We start from the raw sequence: 21,827 nt of genomic DNA on the forward strand, positions 1-21,827 counted from the left end.
GTGTATATATTCTGTATATATATATATATATATATATATATATATATATATAATTCCACACAATGAAATTCTGTGTTTCCCTAAGAAGGAGTGACATCACACTGTTTATAAGGAAATAGAAACACTTGGAAAAGATCATATGAAGTGAAGTAAGCCAAACCCAAAGAAACATAGGCTCCATGGTTTCCTTCGTTTATATATCTCTTAGAGTAAAACACAGAGGATTTTGTAAATCCTCTTGCTCTTCTACTTTTATTTGGACCTCTTTAAAAGTTGGTTGCTGTATGAAGCATTTAGAGTTGAGATTCAATGTGTGTGAATTTGAAGGTTCCCATTCTCAAATTCCAGCTCAGAGGAATGAGATTACTGTCTGTGAGTGGCTATGATGGCCAGCCATCTAAAGGTCTTGACACCTGAAGCCATGTCAAGCTCACTACTTCCCTTCCTGTCTACATACAGAAAAATGGGGAGTGAGGAGGAGACAGTGCATATAGTCGCGTTGGAAAGTTCACCCCAAAATGCTACAACTTTCTGGGGGGTTTTTAGAGTTTTAGTAGTTCACAAGAAGAAAAATGTTTCAGACAGAAACATATTTCCTAATTTTAGAAATTCATTGTAAATTTTTTCTGATATATGCAGGTATACACTTTTCTAATTTGGGAAGGGGAAGGGAAAAAAATGCTTAAATAGGGATACAGGTTGACCCATTGTAACAATGAGATATACAAGACATTGTTGAAAAATGAACTTTACAATTTAGGCGGGGAAACGGGGGGGGGGAGGGAGGGAGTATAGTTGTGAAGGTAGGAGGGAAGGGAGAGTGGGGGGGGGGAAACAAAGGAGGAGGTAACAATGCTTGATAGGAAATGTGTTCATACCTTGCTCATGTAACTGTAACCCCTCTGTACAGTATTTTTACAATAAAAAACATTTTAAAAACTAAAATTTCATCTTAAAAATCAAGGAAGTTAAAATCAAGACACTAAATCAAAAACTATAATGACAAGAATACATTTTGAGGGCTTTAGCATGTGGGATGCCTATAATCACAACCACTCAGAAAGCAGAGGTAGGAAGGATCACAATCCAAAACTACCCAAGGCAAAAAGTTAGTAAGACTCCATCTTAATCAACAAGCTGAGGATGAGAGTTCATCCTGGTGATCCCAGCAAAATTTACATTTCATTTCACAGTATCACTGCCTAGTTCATCTGAAATATTTTTCTACATTGTGTTTATTCTTGAATTCATATTTCTTTTCTACTATTTTGTTTTCATACTATATGAAATTCTTGCACATACATTTAAACTAACATTGAAAGAACTAGAATACAAACACACACCAAAATAAACAGAAATATGTAGCAAATTGAGAACAATTATAAACTTCAATTGCTTAGCTACTTCTAATCAAATTATAAGCTCTTTAAAACATTTGATAACTCATGCACTCAAGAGCACTCTGATCTCATTGTCTCCAGATAAAGTTGTCTTACAGGTAAGAAAAATCTTCTTAAAATGTGATTCTGAGCATGGCACTATGCTAAACGATCTCTCATGAAGTCCAACCTCCCTCAAATCTAAGATGACTTTCTATGATCACCTACTGTCTCTCTCATTTACCTTTCCTGCTCACCATATCACTGTCTTAATATAGATGTGTTCATGAAGGATACACTAGGAGAAACAAACACAGGTGAATCACAAGTAATACTATAGCCGCTTCTCTTCTCAGAAGCTTCTTACACTTCTCTAGTTTGGAATGCATGTCTCTACATCATTCTTGCATTACTCTCACAGTTTGAATTTTGATCTTGATACTCCTTGGTTAATACATATACCCTACAACATGTTGTAAATCTAAGTAATATGTCTCATGTTCTAATCACTCTTTTGTTTTTTGTGAAATATCCTTTGGAGGAAGCTGAAAATACTTTTCTCACAGCCAGTGACCTCCATATTTTATTGGCTGCCAGTCTCTCAAGTGATATCTGGACTGTTTCTAGCTGTCAATATCATCACCACAGCAGCTTCCACACTGGTTTGTCCTGAGTCCCACCTTCTTCCCCTCAGAGTATTTCCTACTCCTACAACCTATAAAAACCTGAAAATCATATTTGAGTCTCTTTATATTTCAGTTTGATCTACTTACTTTTTTGCCTCTCTAACTGGTATTAGGTTAAAAAAAATCTCAAGGGAATGACAAAAGGTAAGGTAAGTCAGAAAATCATTCCCTGTGCAAACTGATTTTCTAATGGTCAAATAAATAGATTCAATTGCATTTCTCAGGATTTTGAAATGCTATGTATTGTGACTCTTTAAGCAACATGTACTAGGTATTTAGCATTTCTCTCCAAATTAATAAACAGTTCATACATATAAAATATATCAGAACAGAGTTTGAAACCGCTCTTTATTCTTTTTATTTTATTTTATTTATTTTATTTTGGGGGGGGGGTCCAGTCGTGGGGCCTGAACTCTGGGCCTGGGTGCTGTCCCTCAGCTCTTCAGCTCAAGGCTAGCGCTCTACCACTTGAGCCACAGCACCACTTCTGGATTTTTTTCTTTTTGTTTTGTGGTGCTGAGGAATCGAACCCAGGGCTCCTGCATGCAAGGCAATGCTCTACCACTGAGCCACCTTCCAAGCCCCTATTCTTTCTTTTTAATAAGTTTTTTTTGTTAAAAAAAAGTACTGTACAGAGCAGTTGCAGTTACATGAGCAAGGAAATGAGTACATTTCTTATCAAGCATTGTTGCCTCCTCCTTTGTTTTTCCCCTCCCCTCCCCTCCCACCCCCTCACCTACCCGACCCCCATTCCCTCCTAAATTGTAAAGTTCACTTTTCAACATAGTATCTTCTACATCTCATTGTTGCAATGGGTCAACCTGTATCCCTATTTAAACATTTTGTTTTTTTCCCTTTGCCTCCCCAAAGTATACCAACATCAAATACAGTGAAAACAGGGGTTATACCATGGAGGAGGGACATACAAAGCAACAAAAAAAATCACATGGTACCTTATAAATACATTAGAAACAATAGCAAGAAAGAAAAAAAAACACTTGTGTCCCTATCTTGGGGTTCTTTTCACTTAACTTCATCTTATCTGGTCATATGTATATAGCTTTTGATCTGTCTGAAGTCAATTTAACCAGAGTTCTTAACAATGACATCTTAAGGAGTGATAAATTGATGTTTTTATAGTGTAGGAGCAATAAGCAACCCTACATGTAGATGGAACCTTATATATACACACAGACACAGACAGAGACACGGACAAACAAGCACACACACACACACACACACACACACACACACCAACTTCCTTCTCAGGAGACTTTTCAACTAATTGAGTCATCACTAAATTGCAGACTAATTTCCTGGTCTTTATTTTGATTAATAAATCAAATGAATTCATCAAATATTGATTAAGCACCTGTTCTACGTGAGGACACAGTGCTACTTATTAAGGATAACAGGAAGAATAAAATATAGTTTTCTCCAAGGCTCAGATGAGAGGGAGATGTGCTTGTAGAAAAAGCATAATGTGATAAAATATTATAAAAAAATGTAAGGTTTGCTAGCGGTCTAGAGAAAGAAATAATGTCTTCCTAGAGAAATGGGAGAAGTGGTTAGATAAGATTTTTAAAAGGAATCCTGTCTTAAACATTTTCATTATATAGATACTAAAAATTGCAAGATACCAAAATAGTCCATTTTACAAATGAGATTGGTTTCACTATAATTAAATTTCAATTAACTCCCATAACTGATAAGAATCAAAACAGAGGGGAAGGGGAATGATTGCAGAGAGAGGCAGCATCTTACATACTGAGGTGTGGCTGAGATGCCAAGTGTATGCGTAGCTGGCCTGGCAAAAGTTGTTCGAGACTGTGAAAGGTCTAGAAGTTTTCCCTACTTACTGCTTCACAGAAAGAAGTAAAAGAAAAGAGACTGCACCAAGGTATGCTGCACAACAACCAAGAGTTCAGTGTAGATTCCAGAACAGACAGTGGGTTGCATTACAGAGAAGGAACATTGAACTCTGTGGTGATCACCAGTTTTACAATGAACCTAAGCAACCATGCTCTTTATTCTGCAAAGATACCGTTTTTTTGCTTTTTTTAAACACACTATTGACAAATGGTCCATGTGAAATGGACGTGTAGTCTTAAATTAATGGCATTCCTAGTGGGAAAAATGGGGGAAAAAATACAGGCCCTTGGAGGGGAAGGGGAAAAACAAGTCGTTTAAATAAGGATGCAGGGGGACCCATTGCAACAATGAGAAGTACAAGTTGTCATGTAGAAAATGAACTTTACAACTTTGGTGGGGGAGGGGGAGGATTGGGTGGGGGGGCTGGGGGAGGCTGGGAAGGGATGTGAAGGGTAAACAAAGGAGGAGGCTACAATGCTTGATAGGAAATGTACTCATTATCTTACCCATGTAATTGTAACCCCTCTGTACAGTATGTTCACAATAAAAAAAAAGAAAAGAAAAATGCAGGCCCCCACCGGGCCCAGTGTACATGGCAAGAAGGAACACAGGAGACAAAACTGAAAAGAAGGCAGGAATTATGCAACTTAGAATCTTAAATACAATAAACAGGGGTTTGAGTTCTGCCATAAATACTTGGTAATTATGAATGGTGTTTTCAGTGTATGCCACACCCCTCTGGATTTTCATGGATGGTTGGCACAGCTTTTCTAGGACCTTTTCTCCTCCTACCTTTAGCCTATCTTTATACTTCATGAAAAAAAAAATGACAAACAATTCCCCTTCGTGAAAATTTCTTAACTTGCCATCAAGAGAACTGGGTTAGTTTCTCCCCTTTGGCAGCTACGGTGGCTGTGTTTCCTGCTGTGTGAAAAAGGCTGTTCTGCAGCAGGAAAAGCAATTCAAAAGTCACATAGAGTAACAGAGCTGTAGCCTGCTAATCCCATCTAATTTCTTTGACTCATCTTCATCCCTCTTCTGCCTTTCAGTGGCTCAGGGCATTGCAATATACATCCAATGTGTTCCTCTTTTGAAGACACTTTTACTTGGGCTTTTGTCACTCAAACGTGGGGCTACGAAGTATTTGAGGGGAACAATGGTCTTAGATTTATCATTTAGGGATATCATATTAAATTCAGGATGGAAAAGGGCTTCCAAAGAGGAAAAAACTGCAAATAAAACCCATAGACTAACATACCAGTCCCAAAATGAAATGTTGTTTTTTTTTTTCTCCCCAGAAAGTTATAGCCTTAAAGATATGACCAGAATTAGATTCTCTGACTTTAGAAATCATCTCTGGCTCTGAAATTACTTTGGAGCCTTTCATTGCCAGGGATAATTTGTGAAAAGTTACCTTGTATCAAAAACAGTTGTTCTGCTAAGGGCCTATAGTTATAGTCCAGCTACTCCAGAGGTAGAGACAAGAGGAACAGGGACTGTAGCCACTGAGCAAAGTTGGCAAGATCCTATTACAAAAACAAACCAGCCATGGCTTGTGTTCAAACCTCTGATCTTAGCTATTCAGGAGGCAGAGGTAGGAGAATTACAGTCCAAACACAGCCTTGAATGAAATGGAAATCCTTACCTGAAAAACAAACAACGTAAATGGACAGGAATCATGGCTTAAAGGGCAATATACTTGCTTGGCCAAAGTTCTAAATTCAATCCCAGCAACTCAAAAAAAAATTATTTTTGCAATTGAGCCTTCCAAATGAAAAGACAGTTCAAATAAATCTAAATAAGCGTCTAGAACATGAAGAGGTAAATAAACTGTATCAAAGTCAAGACTTACAACCATGCAGTTTTCAGTGATACACTGAAATCAATCCAGGAGTCTTCAAGTCATTATTAAACAGAGACTCTCAGGACAGAATCACAGTTTTTACCTCAATATTTCTGTGTCAGTCACAATCTTTATAAATTGACCATGGGATAAGTTTAAATTTAAAGATTTAATTTTTAAATCATTTTCTGTTGAGCATTGGTGGCTCACACTACTCAGCTACTACTCTTACCTACTCAGGAAGATGAAATCTGATAATCACAGTTTGAAAACAAACCAGGCAGAAAGTCTATATGACTCATCTCCAATTAACCATCAAAAAAGCTGGAAGTATGGGTTGGGAAGGTGGCTCAGTGGTAGAGCGCTTGCCTTGCATGCCTGAGGCCCTGGGTTCGATTCCTCAGCACCACATAAACAAAAAGAAAAAAGCCGAAAGTGGTGCTGTGGCTCAAGTGGTAGAGCGCTAGCCTTGAGCTGAAGAGCTGAGGGACAGCACCCAGGCCCAGAGTTCAGGCCCCACGACCAGACCCCCCCCCAAAAAAAGCTGGAAGTAGAGTTGTGACTCACTGGTAAAGAAAAAAATAAAATTAATTTTAATTGAATATTAAGAAGTCATCTTTTCCAAGAAAATCAAAGAACATAATATTTAAAAAACATTTTTTACCTCTAACTGCTTTTTCTACTCCAAATTCTGTTTCTCCATATTATCTGCTATTAATGTCATTGTGTGCACATGGTTTGTTCGTTTTTTTTCCTACACTAATATGCAAGTTGTTTTCTTCTTTTGTTTTACAATAGGATCAAAACTTGCCTTTTTGTATACCTTTATTTGGGGGGGTAATATCCACATGATTGTCTATTATTTGTCATTAATATTTAAATTATCTAAAATTTTGTGTTCAATAAACATGCATATATAAAACTTTGTTTAAATTATGTCAAGTTACATTATATCAGAAGAGTTTCCGATGAATTGAAATTAGTGGAACAAGGAATATGCAAAATTTAAGTCTTGAGTTATGATTTCAGAATTCCCCCTAAATGGAAAGGTGATATTCATCAGTATTCTTTCCCAGTGTTTGCAGATGAAGATAGATGACACACTATTTTTATAATCATAAGGGCTTTACATATTGATATTTCTAATCTTTAATAATGTAATATTACCTAGCAATTCCTTTTCTTTGTTAATCTGAGCTTAGTCTATTTCATATATCCTTAGTCATTTATAGCACTTGGATTTCTTCTTTTATGTTCATTTTCATTTCTCTCCAAATATTAATGTCTTTGTTGACAATTTATAAGAGATTAAATATGATTATAGATGATTACTTTTTGTTATGTATTACACATAAAAGTTCCCTCCACCATTTAGTTCAACATGGTATTTTATCTTATTGTAAAAAAGTTGTATAGTTAAACACAATTATATTTATGTGTTTATATATGTGTATGTGTGTGTGTGAGAGAGAGAGAAAGAGAGAGACAGAAACAGAGAGAAAGGTGGGGGTGCTGAGACTTGAATTCAAGGCCTGTGCTGTTGCTTGGATTTTTCACTCATGGGTGTCTCTCTACCACCTGAAATCTAGCATTTTTTCTGATTAATTGAAAGTAAGAGTCTGGAGGAATTTTCTGCCTAAGCCACCTTCAAACTGTGATTCTCAGATGTCACTCTTCTGTGTAGATAGGATTATAGAACATGAGCCACTGGCAACCAATGATGATCATATTCTTTAAGGCTAAATACACATATGTGAAAATGGAACCAAGCAACTTAAGGGGATTGGAGAGACTGAGTTAGATAGAAAGTAGAAAGATGGAATGGAAGAAAACTAATCAAGATGCATGCATTTAAATATTTGTACAAATACCTAAAAATAATTTATTTTTAAAGTTAGAGTCAAATCTTGAAGGATTAACACAAAAAAATGAAGGTGAGAATGGAGTTTCATAGAGAATTCAGCTGGGAATTCTATAGTGAATGAACTTCCAAAGGCTGGGTAAATATAGGCAAAACTGAGTTCAAGCATAGTGACGGTAATAGTAGTGGGCATATAACAAACAGAGATATTCGTAGAAGAAAATCCATAAGAATTTGGCAGTTAATTGAGTTTATAGGATAGGTAAGAATTTAACTATTGTGACGTTAGGTCATGTTATCTGTGTAGTATTCCCAACTGAAGCCCAAAGAGTTGGCAGCTACTGACATTCTTCAGAAGAGAAGAAAGGGGAAAGGTAGGGAGATAAAGTAATTAACAAAAGCAGAATCATGAAGTAACTGAAAATGTGATAGAAATTGTCATTGACTGGGACTTCTATAAACATTTATAATAGCCTGGACCCAGTGACTTCTACCTATCTATAATCCTAGTCACTAGGAAGTTGAGATCTTAGAATCTTCATTTGAAGCCAGTTTGGGAAGACAAATGGGACAAATTCTAAAATCTGGCAAGAAGCCAGAAGTAGAAAATGGCTATATGGTAGAAATCCAGTCTTGAAGAAGAAAGCCTAGTGAGAACATGAAGCCCTGAGATCAAGCCCCAGTACTGGCACACACACACACACACACACACACACACACACACACACACACACACTAAAATAAAATTATAAAGTATCCCTAGAAATGACTCGTGTTCCTGTACATTCCACATGCAAACCCAATTTTGGGGGGGTTGAAATATTTACATTATATAAAGTTTTATACAGAATCCTGGGAACAAAGAGATTGGCACTCTTAGATTATATAATAAAGTTTCTATAAAGCTCAGGTCTAGGAAATTGTAAGGTATAGTAAAGCTCTCCCTACCTCATAGCTGTGTATGAGGCACTGGTCTATACTTTATAGGAAATAAGGAGAGAAAGTAGTTACTGGAATCCAGAGAGAATTTTGAGAGCATCTGAGAAGGTCAGTGTTTTTGCCATTTATTTGCCTCAAGTCTTTTGTTCACCCCAGTCTGCTCTGCCACCGTTTTCCCACTAACTGCCAGGGACATGAATGCCCAATGACAACCCAGAAGCAGAGTCAGATGGAGTCTCCATCCGAAAGGACAGACATGCTAACAAACTCCATCCTGTGTCCTTGGTATGGAAGAAAAGTTCTTATCTAGTAACAGCCACACACGCAAAAAAACATACATCTTTGAGAAGCAAGATCATAAAAAATACAAAGCAGAAAATTATTCCCAAATCACCTACTGCAGACAACCCCACATAGGAGCATCAGAACTATGGCATACTTCTACGTAAAAGTACCTTCCTCTAAGTTTTAACTAAATTGGCAGTGCTGTTTTACAAAAACAACGCTTTAATTCTTAAACTATACATATGAAAAAATAAATTTGATCTTACTACAGAATTAAGGAAAAATAGCAAATTTACAAAATTAAATAATGAAAACATGTGCTATCTCCTAAGAGTACAGGATGAATACTTCGATGATAAGGGACAGAAGACAAGTAGTTACAAGTTTGGAATTTTGTTAATACAAAAGGAAAACATTTCTCTGATTTCTCTGCTTGTTATCTGACTTTACCCAATTTTTTTAAATGTGTCTAAGAAGGTTACATCATAGAATCAATTGTGTCACAATTGATTGACAAATCACCATCACCAACTAGTCATATGTCCTCAAAAATAACTGAAAGGAAAAAATATGAGCCTGTATCACTATTTTTGTAAAGACAAAGGAATATATTCTGAGAGGTTGAGTCATTAACTAAAGATCCCACAGCTAACCAATGACAGAATCAAAATTAAGCTATTTAAAAATGTAAATGCATTTCTGTTCACTAAAATATGTAGCAATACTATATTACAAATTATATTTAATACACCTATTTTCTCCATTTATTTATCCCAAAAAATTTCAGTAATTTGTTAAACCTACTGCTTTTTCTTGCTATATATGTAAGACATTTTCAAGACAAATTGAATACTAAATATAATAACATGAAGGTTATCTGTGTACCTGGATTAATAAAAGCAGAAAGTAAAATTTAGTTTTGCTTTAGTAAACTAAAGTTCTTAACTACATAGGCACAGTCCCACATAACTACAGCTGACAAATAGTACCCTGAAGACCTCATTGATTTCTCAGCTTTTGAGTCTTGCCATGTTATTCCTATTTCCTTTACCTTTTAAGTTGATCAAAAACCTTTTTTTAAAATGACTTTTTTTTAACTCAAAGTAAAATGTGTTCCTAGCCTGGTGAGAACGGACTGTTAATCTCTTCATTTTATTGACCTACTTCAGTTTCAGCTCATTAAACACAGACATCTCAATGATCAAAAGAAAATGAACCAAATGTAACATAGTATAACCTTACTGAATAAGGGAGTTATCCAGAAAGCAAATAAATCTGAACAAGTAATTTAATACTGACAGTCATCCACTACACACACACACACACACACACACACACACACACACCAATTTTTTCTCATTCATTTCACTTGATCAATAAAAGCACACTCTTGGTGTGCTTTTCACTTGACTCCCTTCTCGGATTCATCCTCTCCCCAAACTGTAAGACAAGGAAAAGTAAAAGAGCATGAGTTTGGAAAAGATACCTGCAAAAAATATTTAATTTCATATAGAATTACAAAAATAAAATCATTTGGTTCTCATAACACAGAAGGGAGGGAAGTCACAACTCAAACTTGTTATCCTAATGAGCAATAAAAAGTTGAATTATAGGGCTGGGAAGGTGGCTCAGTGGTAGAGCGCTTGCCTTAAGCTGAAGAGCTGAGGGACAGCGCTCAGGCCCAGAATTCAGGCCCCACGACCAGACCCCCCCCAAAAAAGCTGAATTATAAAATGAGAAAATGTTAATGATTTTTAAGTCATGATTATTTTTAAACATTTAAACAATTATCAAAACAGGCATGTTCATTTCACTAGCACTGATTTATGTAATTTTTCTGAGATAAAAATTTTTCATGATTCTTAGAAGATACCCTAAACAAATAATGAATCATATACAGAAAAAAAAATTTTCTAAGGTAACTTTAAAGAGAGGTCTTAAGAACCAGAAAAAGGGGCTGGGAAGGTGGCTCAGTGGTACAGCGCTTGCCTTGCATGCATGAGGCCCTGGGTTCGATTCCTCAGTACCACATAAGCAAAAAGAAAAAAGCCGGAAGTGGGGCTGTGGCTCAAGTGGTAGAGTGCTAGCCTTGAGCTGAAGAGCTAAGGGACAGTGCCCAGGCCCAGAGTTCAAGCCCCATGACTGGACCCCCCCCCAAAAAAAAAACAACCCTTAGTGTCTATCAGCTGAGAGCTGAAAGGAGAAAATGTCATTGAGACACATAATGGAATACGGTTACTCACCAAAAAGAAGAAGAAAGAATAGGAAAGAAGAAAGAAGAAAAGGAGGAGGAGGAGGAGGAGTGGGAGGAGGAGAAAATTCTGTCATTTGCAACAGTATGGACAGTATGGATAAACATGAAGGACACTGAGTGAAATAGGCCAGGTACAAAAGACAATATCACTTAGTGACATGCATATGTCCAAAAATTGATCTTTTAGAAGTACAGTAGAATGTTACTTAGAGAAGATCACCAGTTTAAGGAAGGCATTGGTGAAAGGATAGAAAAATTATAGATGGAAGAAGTTCAAGAAAGTTCTGGTCCAGCAAACTGAAAATGGTATAATATACTCTTGAAAAACACTAAGAGACTGACTACTGACTGCTTTCACCACTAAAAATGTAACAATACACTATTTATCTAAATTTAACCATTCCATGATGAAGAGATCATGCTGTAAACAAGTGCATGCAATTTTATCTGTCAATTTAAGATAAATACATTTTAAAGACTTATTAAATAAGTATTTCTAAATGTGCTAAAGTTGGAAATGCACGAGAGACAGATTAGGCTTGCTACCATATATCAGGCTTTGTGATTTAATATAATTTACTTGTTTGCTTATTCTAGTATGTGGTGGCTCTACTTGGTCTGCATGGAGTCTAAACTCCAAGTCAAATTCCTTTAATAATCTTGGTTCAGAAATAATCCCACAGATAAGCAATATCTACCTTATTCCCAACATGGAATTAAGAAGAGTGGAAAATGAAAAATATGGATAATTTTCTAGTTTATTTCTATTAATTTCTTCATGAAACAAATGATCTTATAAGAAACATATCCAAACAAAACAAACTAATTAATATAGTCAAATGCAAATTATATTTGGTCACCTTTGTTTCCAATATCTCAAGAATGGAACAGAAAGCTCTTAGACAGATCAGTTACACTGGCTACATGATGGTAACAGCTGTGCAAATGTCAAATGCTCTATGCTTTTCCTGTCCATGCAGAACATTTGAGGGAAATCTCGTTCAGACATTTGTCTGACAATTGATTCACTTTATTTTTTTAAATGTTAAATAATTTAGATAAAATTTAAATTCAATTTTTAAAAGGTTGTATTACTTTATAGAATTTATGGCAAATTTACACAAGAAAAAACTTTATGGAAACAATTTATTCAAATTAATGTGTATTTTAAGATTTATCACCTATTATATTGTTCATTCTATTTATATTAATTATAAAGAATTTAACTAATATAAAAACTGACTAGGTGACTAAATATAAAATTCTATACATCTATTTATCTATATACATATTAAAGTTGGCCTAAATTATTGAACAGGGGAATACCAATTATAAAGCCTGCTCTCAAATAGCTCATGGTAAAGGGATATAAATATATTTAAAATGAGTATTACTACTTGGAGTCCCTGCTTTATATTATAAATAACTAAATATTGACCCATATGTGGTAAGCTTCAGGACCTCTGGGATGAGCAAGAAAAACCACAAGATGAAAGGAGTACACTGAGCTTTATTTGGCTAGAGCATTGACATTTTGCCTGGGAGAGGATGTACCTCACTCCAGGGGACTTTGCAGGCCCAGCAGGACAGGCCCAGCACCAAAGAAGAACTAAGGAAACTCTCAGGAGGGAAGGGACTTGGAGAGAGGCTTACCGTGCCTGGGTGATGTGGCTCAGCTAAGAAATGGTAAGTCTCTGGGTCCTAGAGAAATTCCAGACACAGCAGTGGCTTTGGGGATCTTTTATAACCCAGGGAATTATCTGTTTGTTTTTTATCTATGGATTGAAGATGTAAGTTTTGTGGGGTATGTGAAGCAGCAGATTTAACTGATTTAAGATATGTTTATTTGAGCTATACATAAAGTAACAGGATAGGCAAAATTTAAATTAGGCCATGATGGGGTTTGGTCTAATAGTCTGGGGAAAAAGAAAATGAATAGGAGCCCATAATTTGTCCATGCAAAAAAAAAAACCCAAAAGAATTTCTTTAATCATACCTATAGATAGCAAAACCTCAGATATTCAGTGTTCATAGACTTTAGTGTTTAAGAACAACAGAAGTTTAAAGATATGTCAAGATGATTCCTGTAAGCTTTGCTAAATTAAATATTCAACTCATATTTTGTGCCAAGCTCTGTTCTAGGTAATCGATATTGAATGAACATGTACAATAGGGCAGCTACATCATTTGTAGGTACTCATGTATGGGTTCAAATTTCATCATAGTGACCACAGAATACAAAACAGGTGTGGAGTCATTTCTGAGTGAATCCTCTGTGATACCACTGGCTGATCATGTGTCCATTAAAATTGCCCCAGGAGAAAAATGTATTCTTCATTTTCATCATGCACACAATCTGCTAGTGAAAGGACTAGTGTAAAAGAAAGAAAAGGAGCCAGGTCCTAGTGGCTCACACCTATGTAATCCTAGCTACTTAAAAGGCTGAGATCTGAGGATCATGGTTCCAAGCCAGCCCCTTGCAGCAAAGTCTGTGGGTCTCTAATCTCCAATCAACTACTCCAAAAAAGCTAGAAGTGGCACTGTGACTCAAGTGGTAGAATGCTAGCCTTGAGCAAAAGGAGCTCAGGGACAGTGCCCAGGCCCTGAATTCAAGCCCCAGGGCTGGCAAGAGAGAGAGAGAGAGAGAGAATAGCTAGTATGGTCTTGATTTTTAGCTGGACTTGAAACATGCAAACAAGCCACCTCCATATTCTGTAAGTAGATACATGCATACAGAGTACAAACACACATGAGTGAATTTAGACAGTCCAGCCCAGTGGCTCTAAACTGGGATTCTTTCCTCCCATGAAAATATCTAGAGATATTATACTTTAAGAGGGGAAGAGGTACGGGGCTGGGAAGAGGGCTCAGTGGTAGAGCGCTTGCCTTGCAAGCTCGAGGCCCTGGGTTCGATTCCTTAGCACCACATAAGAAAAAAGAAAAAAGCCGGAAGTGGTGCTGTGGCTCAAGTGGTAGAGCGCTAGCCTTGAGCTGAAGAGCTGAGGGACAGCACCCAGGCCCAGAGTTCAGGCCCCACGACCGGACCAAAAAAAAAAAAAAAGAGGGGAAGAGGTAGAATTACTACTGATATCTAGTAGAGGAGATCTGAAATGCTTCTAAATGTACCAGGTAGTCCCAACAATAAAGAGCTGCCCAGCCCCAAATGACAATGGTGTTGAGGCTGAAAAACCGCAGGGTAGAATAAAAGGAGGCTATGTATGTATACCAAGTCCTGAGTAAAGTGAGAGTTTGGTATAATCAAATTGTCTTTTATCTCCTTAGGCTTATAATACTATAAATATTGCAAACATACATTTCCAACATCAAGGGAGAATTTAATTCACTTATGGTGCTTCAACAGAGTATTACACAGCTAAAATATACTCAAAGCTAGGAAACACTGATATGCTTATAACTAGGAAAATATAATACAAAGAAATATAACATGCTCTTACATTCTTTCATAAGTATATCTATCTATATCTATATATCTATATTTAGATATATATACATACATCTGGTAGAGTCTTGACAAGGATGCTGAAAAAAGACGCAAAGAGATTGAATGGTTACTTCTGAACAGAAAATTTACTATACTCCATATTTGTTTTTCAGTACTTTAATGTTTCAAGAGAATATATTCATAGAAACAAAAATATGTCATTTTATTTCCTATAAAAGCACATTATATAATCAACTTGTAGAGTGTCTATGTCTGAACCTGACACAATTAATAAGAATCTTTATTAGTTATTGTGATTCATAGAAGAATGAATCATTATCTTAGGATGACTATAATAGTATAATTAGTGAAATTTGAATTTTACTAAAATGGAAAGTTATGAGTGAGGTTGGTATTTTATTTTATTTTAGCTGAAGGTCAGACTATTATAAAAAAGGTAGATGTGGAAATTTTCTGTTCTCTATTAAAATTAATTGCTATTGTTACTTAATAGATAATATAACACGTTTAAAACATCTGTTTCAACAAGACATATGTTCAAAGTCTCCCATGACTTCACTTGAACAAAAAGGAGAGTTATACTAACTGATCATTTATAAATGTTTACATAGGAGATGTACCTAGTTAAGAATATTGCCCTTGGTCTTATCTATTGATGACAAAATATGTTGTAGATTTAGAAGGTGTCTTTATCAAACATAAGAACAATGGAAGAAGTAGCTCTGTGGAAAACAAAAATCCATATTCAGAATTTCTTTTTGTTTTTTGGGGAGAGGGGGAGGATCCGGTCGTGGGGCCTGAACTCTGGGCCTGGGCGCTGTCCCTCAGCTCTTCCGCTCAAGGCTAGCGCTCTACCACTTTAGCCACAGTGCCACTTCCCGCTTTTTTCTTTTTGCTTATGTGGTGCTGAGGAATCGAACCCAGGGCCTCAGGCATGCAAGGCAAGCGCTCTACCACTGAGCCACCTCCCCACCCTTTAAAGGTCTGAATATAAATAAAACATGTTTCTCTGGATCTAAGTTCACACTAGACTTTCTATGGGTAGTTGACAACTTCCTTGATCCTGGAACTGGATGTTATTGTTCTCTATTCAACAAAAACAGGCACAGAATAAGAAAATGATCATGATACATGACCACTAACATGTGGTGCAACAATATATGGCCAAACTTATTGTGCAACCATAAAACTACTGAATATTTCTCTCTTTGAGCAACTCATCACTACTGCCTCTCCAATAATGATAACTACCCAATTTAGTCTTCCTAATACCTAAAAATTACTGATACATTTCCTAAATTGTTCCACCTCATTAAATCCTATTCATAATCACTTAGCACAAGCCTAAATCCTATCTAAAGAACCTTCCAACTGTTTACAAACAGGATATCTATAGCTCTGTGGTATGCAATCTCCTTTACTGCAGGAAGCAAAATGAATTAATATGTTTAACTACAGCCTTGTCTCCAGTGAGATTTTGTGAGCATGTACACACACACACACACACACACACACACATTATGGAGTACTCTTCTGTCATAAATATGAACAAAATCATGGAACTTGCAGAAAAAATGGAGGCACTCAATATCACCATGCCAAACATCTCAAGCCAGGCACAGAAAGACAAGATCATATACTTTCCTTTGTATGTGGAAACTAAGAAACAAAATCTAGAAGTCAGAAAGGGCAGACAGGTAGAAAGAATGATGGACTTGATTCAAGCATGATATATGCATACACAGAAATGGCATGATGCAATTCATTACTTTGTTCAAGTAATATGTGCTAGTATTATTACTACTACTACTAAAGCACCTCAATATCAGACAATGAGTCCAGCATTGACTATGGAAATCTGATACTCATAACTATGCTGCTCAAGCAGACAAAAATGATAGTTTCTTGGAAAGAGTCCCAATTTCAGATTGGGAGTGGTCATGGCTACCAGCACCCCTAACTGTGTGATTCCTGAAACCACTCCAAGCTCACTACTTCCCCAGTCTAAATCAGATGAATGGGGCATGGGGGAGCTGTGGTTATGAAGGCTGCTCCCAGTGGTGCTGAAGCCTTATTTTTCTTTTAGCGTTTTAGTAGTTCACAAGAAACAAACAAAATACTACCATGAGCTTTCAGATAGAAACAGATGAATCATGAGACTGAAAACCTAAGTACTAATTTTTTTCTGATATACAAGAGTCGTGAAACTAAATGTCATCTAAAAATCAAGGAAAGTTAAAATTTAAAATACCACAATGAGTACATTTTGAGGGCTAGGCATAGCAGGACATCACTGTAATCCTAACTACTAGGATTGAATAAGAGCAGAAGATGATGGTTTAAGACCAGACCAAGCCAAAAATGTTCAATACCTTATCTCAACCAACAAGTCAAGGATGGTATATATAGTTGTAATCCCAGTGACAGGAAGGCATGGATTAAAGGATAGGGGTCTGAAGCTGGCCCCCCAAAAAAAACACAAGACCATATCCAAAAATATAACTACTGCAAAAGGACTGGAAGCATGGCTTAAGTGGTAGAGCACCTGCCTAGCAAGCACAGGCCCTGACTTTAAACCTCAGTACCAAAACAAAACAAAAGACATACATGTTGAAAACATATCCTCCTGAATTTGTGTCAGTTTACATGGGGCATTTCCTTTCATCTACCTTTCCATAATACTCTCACTTTTACAGATGAAAATCAGAGGTTCAAAAATGATAATTAATTAACCTAGAGAACTGCAACTGGCAAAATTAAGTTTTGAAACCCAGATATCTATGATGTCAATGAAACCAAGACTTTGCTCTTGGGTATAAATAAGAATAAGACAAACTGTCCTTGGCATGATAATAAAATTTCATTACACTGAAAGCAGCTTAACAAAACTACAGAGTCTACTTAAAAGTGTCTTACAGCATTTGAATTTCATTTTGGCACATCCATTTCTTATTGTTCTATTCATTTAAACCCTACCAAATAAAAGTTATTGCTACAGTTCAGATGTTACTTTTCTTGAAACATCCAAGTGGTAAGGGCTTGGTGCCCAACAGAACCTATTGGGAGGTACAGTGAAACCTTGTGATGCAGGAGCCTTGAAGGGGGTCCATATATCTTCAAAGAAGAAGTGAGACTCTAAGTTCTTTCTTTACCTCCAGGCGCATATGACATGGAGTGTTTCTTCATCTCCACACTTAAGCCATAGTGGCTGCCTCCCCGGAGGCATAAATCAATAGGACACTTGATTGTGGGCTGCAGCCTCTAAAATCAAAAGTCACAATAAACTGATACTCTTAACAAGTTAATTGACTTGGGTAATTGAAGTTGACTAACAGTTTGATCACTTAAAACTATTTTATAATACAGAGTTCTCAACTGATAAGCATTCATTAAAAAGTAGTTGGGTCTAGCATGGATGCTCAATCCAATAATCCTAGCTACTCAGGAGGCTGAGACCAGGAACTTCCTGATTCATGATTCCAGGCCAGCTCAAAAAAAAAAAAAAAGCAAGACTCCATCTCAACAAAAGAGACTGAGTGACAAGGCATTTACCTGTCATTCCAGCTACCGTGGGAAGTCTGAAATAGGATTGTGGTCCAGGCACAGGCATGAGTAAAAAGTGATGCCCTTTCTCAAAATAACTCTTATGCAAAAAGGCTGAAGATGTGGTTCAATGGTCAAGCACATGCCTGGCAAGCATGAGGTCCTGCATTCAAGCCCTAGTACCACTATATCTATATCTATCTATCTATCTATCTATCTATCTTGCTTTCTTTCTTTCTTTCTTTCTATCTATTGATCCATCAATCGATCCATTGATCTAGCTATCCATCCATCCATTTATCCATCTATTTATCATCATATATATTATATATATGGCAGTCTTAGAGTTTTAGTTACAACTCTGAATTACTTTCTGATACTTGTATGAACAACACATGTGTGAACAAAATTTCAGCTGGAAAGCATTATCTCCTCTCCCAATAAATAAAATAAGAATGAAAGGACCTTAAAAGACACTTCTACTCACCATTTTTTCCCCGAAAAAAATAAACAAAAGCAAAGGGCACCTTGACTACTACTTAGGAAATAAAATCAGAACACAGAGAAATCTGTAATTCTAATCACATTTACACCTTCTTCCCTTTTTTACATTTCTCATCCAAACATCCTTAGGAACTCAATAGGCTTAAAAGGAATTGGAGCAACACAGAGACAAAGGTGGAGAGACTGCAGAAGCAACTTAAGTGGCTGTTCTCACCATTTTAACAATTTCAAATTGGATAATATATTTCTCAGGAGATATAAAAATCACACATGTAGGAAGAATCTAAAAAGTTATTCTACCTCCTTATATGATTAAAAAAACAGCATTTTTGCTAGGTATCATAGAAATGAACTATGCAGATGGGTACTAAAAAATTGTACTTTTACAAAAATCAGCACCAAATGGAACATTGTAGTTTCACTCACCGGAAAGCTATGTGTTGGATAAATACATTTATTTAGAAAAATATATTGTAGTCTCTTATGGAAATGTATACTTACATATTAACCATGTTCTTTCTTGAAGTTGAGAATATATTTTCAGAAATAAGATCCCCTAAATCCATATTGGATCATGTTAAATATCATAGATTATATATATATATATATATAAACAAAAATAAACATTTGTAAAACATAGGGTATCTGTGACTTAGTCTGGGAAGGAGATTTTTTAGTTGAAAGAAGAGATAGATTCATGTCGAAAGATACTATTTAAATTCAAGCAAATGTGCGGCCAACACAGACAGATAAACACACACACACACACACACACACACATACACACACACAGATGCATATGCACATGCACACATACAATCAGAATCAGGCCAAATTCATGTTAGTTCCTTTTATTGGGTGAGTCAAAATCAACACAATACTTTCACATGACTTTTTCTTAATAAAGATGTTAAGAGAACTGAGTCTTTTTCTCACTGACCCCTAAGAGTATAACTCTGTCCATCCCTTCTAGTAGGAGCTGTTGTGCTTTTCTTAAGTTACAGATAAAGAATGACACTAGCTGTGGGAACACAAACCAGAATGACTTGAAAGGAGGTATTGTTGCTAGAATCTGTTGTGACAACAGATTCTACCTCCACTGTAGAGCAGAGCTTCCATTTTCCCTTATATCCTGGTAAAATTCTACCTCAATGATTAGTACACTGCGAAGTTCTTTGAAAGAAAAGACACATACAAGGTTCTACAACTGAAATGAAACAGGTTCTAGTCAATGTGTTGTATTCAACAGGCACCAAAACCACTGAGCTAAGAGAAGGATTGAAATCAAAGCCTTACTGGGTAGCTGTCAACATTTGCTATATACATCTGCCAAAACTATTGTATTTGGGGGGCAAAATCTAATAAGTCAAGTGAGGATCTCACAGCTCAATACTCTTATCAAAAACATACACACATTTTAGATTTTTTATAAGCAGCTAAGTGAGATTTATTACTTAATGAAAATGTAGTGAAATAAAATATATACTTATAAAGAGATATTTGAGAAGAGTCAAACTAACCCAAACTGTTGCCTATGTTGTTTCCAGTAGTATTGAAAATGCATCCAGAAGCAATGAATAGGTATTCAAATAAGCATTTCTAAGGCTGGTCATTTAAAACTCAAGTATATTCAGTTCTCAAAACACTCAGTTTTTCTTCTTGGGATGGATAAGAATTGAGTTCATAACCACAAAACCATGCAAGCAAAAGTACTAAGCTTAAGCTGGGTATCGGTAAAAGCCAAGTCAGCCCACATTAGAAACTAAGGCGGGTGGATTTTAGGATCAAGCACCCTCCTCAAATTCTTTCTTTGTTCAACTACAGTCTCTCACAGCGTTCATTCCTCTGGGTGCTGTTTTCACAGTCAGGGCTGAAGAGGTGCATGCTCCAGACACCTACTATCGTGTTAGACAGCTAATACCTGCTCTTCCGGACAGAAAGAGCAGCAAACACGCTGCACATGGACCCCATCAGCCACATTCTTATACTCTGAATCTCTATTGCACCTTATCCAGGTTAAGCTGTTCCCCAGTGCTCTGAGTTTGCTCTCCTGTTGCCCTGGCGCCTTGCAGGCTAAAAACTACATTATGTTTCTGAGAGATACTCTCGCAATCCGGGTTTCCTGCAAGAAAGGCTTAGTGACTGGACAGAGAGGTCGCATCCAAAGGAGGCTAAAGGTCACATCTCTTTGTTACTAATTAAAGATGGACTGGATTTCTTAGTGCTGCATTCTCCACCCCCTCCCCAAAAAATGAGGCTTTGTCGTTTGTATTATCAAGGCAACTAGAGGCAACAGACTCAACTCCTTGCAGTTTGTGGGAAATCAGCAAACCCGTACTGTTCGTGCAATTATTTCTCTGAACCTAAATGCAGCCAGGGGGGCACGCTGTCCTCAGATCTCTGCTTCACTAGACCCTTCCAAAGCATCCAAGATGAAGGGGACCCAACAGGGAGCAAAGGCGCAAAACTCGGGGTGGCTGCAGGCATGCAGGCGTAGGTAGGGAGTGCCCCAGAGCTGCTCAGGCTGCTTTCCTTGTGCACACCCAGCATCCCTGGAGGCCTCCATGAGATCCACCTTGCAGACAGGAGGGCCCCAAAGGTCATTTTCCCCTGCAAGTGTCACCTCCGAAAGCCTTGGGCGGTTGGGCGCGCAGAGGACCATTGGCCCGAGTATGGCCCAGGACTGCCAGCCGCTCCTTACCTGCCCGCGGCGAGTCTGGCAGCCCCTTGACAGCTCCCACGATCCGCCACTGGAAAAGTTTCCGAACTTCTTCGCAGGTCTCCACTCCCTCGCTCGGGGAAGACCCGAGGAGAGCCAGGAGGAGGAGACAACGAACGCCCACGCGCCAGGTCTGGGCGTCCATCCTCGGCGTCCGGTCGCCCCTTCCCGGGTAGTGGTGCCCACTCTTCCCGAGCGCCGTGAGCCGCGGGCACCGGAGGAGGAGTAGCAGATGAGGTCTCCGGCGGGGGCGATCTGAAGGCAGGCGCTGCTGCACCACTGGGCTCCGACTCCCGGATGCACCTGAGAGCCCTTGCTTTCTCCTGAGGAGCCAGGAGGCTGGAGATGATAGAGTTTCCAGAATCAGCACTTCCAGAGGTCCGTCCCCTGCCCAGACAGGTTGACGCTGAGCAGGCGAAGAAAGCACAGGCGCGGTGGAGAGACCCCGAGCATCTGCTCGGGCCACTGCAGCCGCGGCA

At 37.6% G+C, this 21,827-nt stretch overlaps 1 protein-coding gene across 1 annotated transcript in view; it reads right to left on the reverse strand.

Moving 5' to 3' along the window:
* The window catches only part of Gpc5 (glypican 5), a 493,935-nt gene extending 472,442 nt beyond the window's left edge, over positions 1-21,493 (reverse strand). The window contains exon 1 of the mRNA XM_013022972.1: positions 21,331-21,493. Within this exon, the coding sequence (XP_012878426.1) occupies positions 21,331-21,493 (163 nt within the window). The remainder of the gene's footprint in view (positions 1-21,330) is intronic.
* Positions 21,494-21,827: the final 334 nt, after the last annotated feature.

The sequence above is a fragment of the Dipodomys ordii genome, unplaced genomic scaffold (genome assembly GCF_000151885.1).
Source record: "Dipodomys ordii isolate 6190 unplaced genomic scaffold, Dord_2.0 Scaffold65, whole genome shotgun sequence".
Taxonomy (NCBI): Eukaryota; Metazoa; Chordata; class Mammalia; order Rodentia; family Heteromyidae; genus Dipodomys; species Dipodomys ordii.